At 46.7% G+C, this 6,000-nt stretch overlaps 1 protein-coding gene across 3 annotated transcripts in view; it reads left to right on the top strand.

Annotated features, from left to right (window-relative positions):
* The first annotated feature begins 478 nt into the window (after positions 1-478).
* Positions 479-6,000, top strand: part of CACNB2 (calcium voltage-gated channel auxiliary subunit beta 2) — a 411,715-nt gene continuing 406,193 nt past the window's right edge. For 2 of the 3 annotated variants that reach the window (XM_049881886.1, XM_049881885.1), the window contains exon 1: positions 479-1,135. In XM_049881886.1, the coding sequence (XP_049737843.1) occupies positions 1,016-1,135 (120 nt within the window). In that variant the 5' untranslated portion in view covers positions 479-1,015. The remainder of the gene's footprint in view (positions 1,136-6,000) is intronic. The other variant, XM_049881887.1, reaches the window with a different exon arrangement.

The following is a 6,000-nucleotide window of genomic DNA, read 5'->3' as shown; positions in this document are numbered from 1 at the left end:
GTTTGGCACCAGGGCAAAGATGAGATAAACAGCAGTCTTAAAGGAAAAATGCGAGGTCGGATTTGGAAATGTTCAGTTTGGACCGAGTTCAAGAGGTCGGCTCCAGATTCCAGCAGGATCCCAATCTTTAGTTCATCTTTCCCATTCCTTTTCTGGCTCCTCGTTATTAACATAATCAAGTGCCTACGACTGCTGCTGGGACATTCTTTGTCGGCACTTGCTTTCCGGTGCTATGGTAGGCCTTCATAGATTTAAAACATTCAATTCACGAGCGGAGCTTCTCCAATCACTCTACCCTGGCCCCCTTCGGAAGTTAGCGGCTAGTTCTCGCCCGGAAGCTCAGAGAGTTTGGTAGAGGTGATGTTGGAGAAACGGGAGTTCAGCAGTGCAGCCTGAGAAAGAACCTCCCCGGCGCAAGGCTGCGCTTTCGTGGCTTTGAACAACTTTCCAACGCGTGTGCCACGGCGACGCGCAGCGGCTGGGTAGGAGCCCATGCAGCCCGCGCCTCTTGAGACGAACTTTTCCGCGGCGTTTCGGTTGCCTTGTCACTCTGGTTTTCCGACGCGCCTCCCCCTGGGCTCACGCTCCCCCTGCTCCCTCCCCTCTTGGCGAGGACCTCCCCGGCGCCGGCAGCTCCCGTTTCTGCTGCCGGGTCTGCCGCCGCCGCTCCGCGCTCACTCTGCCCGCTACGGAGCTAGCCAGGCTCCCGGCCACCGCTGCCAAGCGGACGGAGACCCCCCTGACTAGCCACTAAACCGCGTCCTCGAGTCACCGCCTCTCGGGTCCCCAGGCTCTCGCTTTTCAAAATGGCACAGCCCTGTCCCGCGCTCTGAGAGCGAGGGAGCGCAGAGCGGAGCACCGCGGCGCTGCGGGGCGCTGCGCAGCGCTGCGCTGCGCGGCTGGGCCGAGCCTGAGGCTGCACCCCGAGCGGGGGGAAGGGGGGGCTGGGGAGAGAGAAGGAGGAGGAGAGCCTCGGAGAGGGGCTGGCAGCTTTCTTCGATCCGACTTTTCGCCAATGGTCCAAAGCGACATGTCCAAGTCGCCTCCCACAGCGGCGGCGGCGGTGGCGCAGGAGATACAGATGGAACTGCTGGATAACGCAGCTCCCGCGGGGGCGCTCGGAGCCGCGGCACAGGTAGCGAGAGCGCGGCGCTTTCTCCTTTCTTTGTGAGACGCGCGGGTGCTGACCTCCATCTCTCCCAGCGCCTGCTCTTCTAAGATCTCTAGTCTTGCAGCTCTCTCCTGCCTGGGTCTCCTCCGCCGCCACCTTCTTTCCTCACCATTTGCCACCTTCTCTCCTGGCGCCGGTGACCCTGCCCTTTTTCGTTTTTCCTTGGCTCTTCTCTGGCTTCCATTTTTCGCTGCTTCTGCGAAGCAAGTGGGAAGGGGCGGGGAAGACCTCCCGGTCTTCAGAGGCTTCTACGGGGCTGCTCCTCGGCAGCTCTCCTCGCCCCTTCGCGGGAGAGGCACATGGAGAGACATGAACCAGGCGAGTGGACTGGACCTGCTCAAGATCGTGAGTCCGGGATGGGCGTGAGGGGGTCCGCTTCCTGCATCTCTTTCTCCAACGCGGACCTTTTTGGATAGGCTCTGGGGCTCTGGGGCTTGGGGTGGGGGTTCCGTTTTTTTTTTTTTTTTTTTTTTGGTGTGTGTGTAAGGGGGATGAAGGGGTAGAAGTGGGTGGGGGTAGGTGGGTGGGGACGCTCTGCCCCTCTGTCTGGAACAGCCTCCCCCGCACCTGGGGCTATAGATACGCCGCTGTGACAGCTCTCCTCAGCGCTCCTGGACCCTCAGGGCACTTGCCAGGGTTTGCCTGGACCCCTCGTTCTTTTTCCTTAAAACAAGTGCAAGTTGGGGAGGGGAAAGTTTTTTGATTTGTATTTATTCCTGAAATGTTAGCCATTTCAGGGTCCAGGGCGCCTTCCTTTCTGGTGAGAATTCACGGTTTCTGGAAGAAATTCAGGCTTGCTGCTCTTTGTGAAACGAGATGTCAGTTGTAGGCGTTGGGCAATGATAAGGTGGCTTTTACGTAAGGCTTTGGCAGGTACAGTTTGGATTACAGACACCTTAAGGTCTCAGCGTAATCAACTCCTCAACTTTTATCCTAGCAGGGAAATGACTAAGGACTCCAAGCTGTGGGCTGAATGGCCAGTGATGTGAACAAGTTAGGGTTACATTACAATCATCTTTTTGGAGAAATGTCCCTTCTCAACGTTATTGGTTTGTTGATTTCAAACCTACATGTGCCGGATTGTAAAACCTGTGTTAAGACGGCCAGAGAGTGAGCATGTTAGAATATCACTTACTGTAGTAATTGGCACAGGGGTGAGAAAATGAAATAAAATTACATGTGTTTGTTTTGTTTGTTTTTGATAGGTGATGGAAATTAACTTCTCTAAATATTTTGATACTGTAATTGTGGTAGTTTCGGTGGCATAATAGCCAAGCTTTGTCAAAAATCCTTTTACCACTGGAAAATCAACATGCGAACTTAAAACATATAATCCACCTTGATTTGGGATGGAGAAAGAATGTAGAAACCAAGGCTTGTATACTCAGAAATCTATTTCTTTCATAGAGGTAAAACAGCTAGATTTTAGTTTGCCTTGGGCTGTTTAGCGTCACCATCAGAGTGGGGACATTTAACTAACCACCTCCATTTCCATATCTAGCTCTGCCAGAGGATCTGAATTCTTACCAAAATATTTCACATTTGTTCTAGACCTCTGATTTTATCTAGATGCTTGCCAGGTTAAATGAGAATGGAACATGTGCTTGGAAACCTTGGTTATTCCGAGATGAAGGTCTTGAATGTTGACGACAGGGGGAAAGGTCTTTTAGACTCTCTCCCCGACCTTTTTTTTTTTTTTTTTTTAAATCTTCCTTAAGAGATTTGTAAAGTTTTTATTCTTGATGTAAAAGTAGAGTTTCTGAATTCATGGCGGTCAAAGTTAGGGAAGATATAATAGGTATGACTGTGTTCAGATAGGAGATACCTAGTGATTTATATAATTAAATGTAAGTCAGCACATATGAATTGTACAGCGGCAATGTGAATGGATTCAGACGTGAGAAGACGTAATTCCTGCCTTCAAAGAACTTATGCTCCAGTAGCTGCAAATATGAAAAATATGGAATGCTTGTATGACATGAGGTTATAAGAGAAGTGCAGAACGTTACATGGTTTCCAGGGATCATGCATATTCTATTTGGAGTAGTTTGTTAGGACTTCATGGAAGAGGTGACATTTGAGAAGAGATTTAGAGAAAGGTTCAGATTTCTGGAGAGATTCTTAGAGGTACTGAGGGGCCATACATGAAGCAGTGTCACAGCAGTTGGAAGTTTTGTAGCACACAAAGAGAAAGATACAGATTGGGCACACTTAGGCTGACAAGATAATTTGAGGCCACATCTTGGAGGCTTTAGAGCCTCTGGTATTCTTAGTAGGAGTCACTGGGTGGCTTAGATGGTTAAGCTGTAGACTACTAGCCAAAAGGTTGGTGGTTCAGAACTCAGCCTAGGTACCTCGGAAAACAGGTCTGGCGATCTGCTTCTGAAAGGGCACAGCCTTGAAAACCCTACGGAGCGGTTCTACACTGTGCACATGGGGTAGCTATGAGTTGGAATAGACTCAAAGCGACTGACAACAGCAGTGTTCTTGACAAAAGAGAACCATGGAAGGTGTTCCACATTGGAACCACATAACGGCTAATTCAGAGGATTTGCCTGGTGATGCCCTGTAAGGTGGCTCAGAGCCTTTGGAATCTAGCGCTGGAGCTGCCAGAGGGAAGATCACTATAACAGTTTGGGTAGGCAAGAGAGATAATAAGGCCTAAACTAATAATAGGTAAGAGGGCTGTATGCATGCGACATTGCAGAGACTCAATTCACAGGGACTGGAAAGGAATTGCATAGGTAAGGGAGGAGGAGAAAAGTAAGGCTGGATTTTATAAAGAGATAAGTGTAAGTATTCAGCCGTATCAGCATCCATTTCTTTGCTTTCTCTACCTTCCAAAAATGAAAGCAATTTTACTTGAATTGTGTTTATATCACATTCGTTATTTGAGGGAAACATTGCCTTGTTTATTTTATAGCTAATAAATCAGAGCATCATGGGGCTGTGTGAAACTTGGCAAAGCCATCTAATTCATCTCTGTTTGGTCAAGACAGACCAGCAGTGAAACCGCTTGAAAAAAAGGAGGCTGCCTCAGGAGCAGCCACCTTTTTTGTGGCCCTAAGTGATAGTAATTCCACTGGGAAATGAAATTTTCATTTACAAATGGAACTTCTAAGCAATCATGGATTTTAAGAATCTTTTCTCTTTCATCTCCGGATTATGTTGCAAGTTTTGTATGATTAAAGCAAAACATGTAGAGTCACATACTCTACCCATTTTCCTTTTTTGCATGGATACTCCCGCCTAGGGATGGGGCACCCTATACATTCCCGCCTAGCCCCCCAGCACTCTGTCAAAAAGGGCATGAAATACAATTCTTATGTGAGAAGTACAGAGCAATCTAACTGCAAATTCAGGAAACTTCTGATTTGAGCAAATTGCATTGCTTTTTTAGGTAACCTATTGAACAGGTGGTGTGGTGGTTAAGTGCTACAGCTGCTACCCAAGAGGTCGGCAGTTCAAATCCGCCAGGTGCTCCTTGGAAACTTTATGGGGCGGTTCTACTCTGTCCTACAGGGTCGCTATGAGTTGGAATCGACTTGATGGCAGAGGGTTTGTTTTTTTTGGTTATTGAACAGGGTCACTATGAGTCAGAATCGACTCGACGGCAGTGGGTTTGGTTTTTTGGTTTTATTGAACAGTTTCGGTGCAACCTCGGACTCAGTCTACCTCCAAAGAAAAGACACAAAAGTAGGAGTCTCTACCTAAAACTCTAAATCATCACTGTCCAATACAGTAGCACTGGCCACACGTGGCTGTTGAATACTTGAAATGTGGCTAGTCCGAATCGAGACGGACTATGAATATAAAATATTCATAGAAATTGAGTATGAAAGAAAGAATATAGAACATCTCATTAATAATTTTTATATTATTACATGTTTAAGTGTAACATGTATAGTTCAATAAAATATGTAGTTACAATTAGTTTCATCCATTGCTTTTTACCTTTATAATATGGCTATAGAAAATGAAGATTCCCTGTGTGTGGCTTGCGTCTTCTCGCTGTTGGGCAGCAATGCTGTGAATTTACAGCACTAGCAGTTCACGGGGAGGCGTTGAATGGATGGCGTATGAAGGCTGGGTAGATGGGAAGCAGGTGCAAGGGATTGAGAATAGGATGAGGACAGAAGAGGAAATGCATGAGGAACAAGGGCAGTATCTCAGCAATTTAGGCCTCAAAGAGATTGTAACTGGCCCCTCCAGTCATACCTGAAAATGAACAGACAGCAACCAGAGGGCCTGTTTGTTTTGCTCCTAGCAACAGATCCCAGCTGGTTCCACCCCAGCTGAGTTTGCCAGATGCTATTTAAGCATGTTGTAGTAATACAGCCTGGTAATGGCAACATCCTGAATTGCCGTAGCAAGGAGCTTTATCTAAAAAGAGCAGCAGCCGTTTTCCCGTGGCTCTTGACCAAATCAACACTGGTTTCCAGAAATGTTCTTATGTCTGTATTTCAAGTTAGGCTTTTGTGGTCTCCAAACAGTTGTCACGGGGTCCTGTACTTGATTCTTTTGCTAAAACCTAACCACCATCTCTTTCCTCTTAAATGGTATTTTTACTATTTTCATTTCTTTTCCTTGATTGGGTGTGGGAGAATTTTAAAAATATGCCAATCAATTTCTGGGTGTGTTTTAAAATTGGTAATGTGGTATCTGACTTGATAGGTGATTTGAGGTTTAGCTGGTCTTGTAGTTTTATGTACCTTTTCATACTTTTGATTTTTATGTGAAGACTTCTTTGCCTACAGTCTTATTCAATTCCTTTGAGTTGTATATTGTGTGTAGCCTTGGCCTTTTCAAGAAAAGATGAACAAAGTATG

Source organism: Elephas maximus, chromosome 4 (assembly GCF_024166365.1).
Source record: "Elephas maximus indicus isolate mEleMax1 chromosome 4, mEleMax1 primary haplotype, whole genome shotgun sequence".
In the NCBI taxonomy this organism is placed as follows: domain Eukaryota; kingdom Metazoa; phylum Chordata; class Mammalia; order Proboscidea; family Elephantidae; genus Elephas; species Elephas maximus.
The sequence above is the reverse complement of the archived record's forward strand: the minus strand, read 5'-3'. Positions and strand labels throughout refer to the sequence as shown.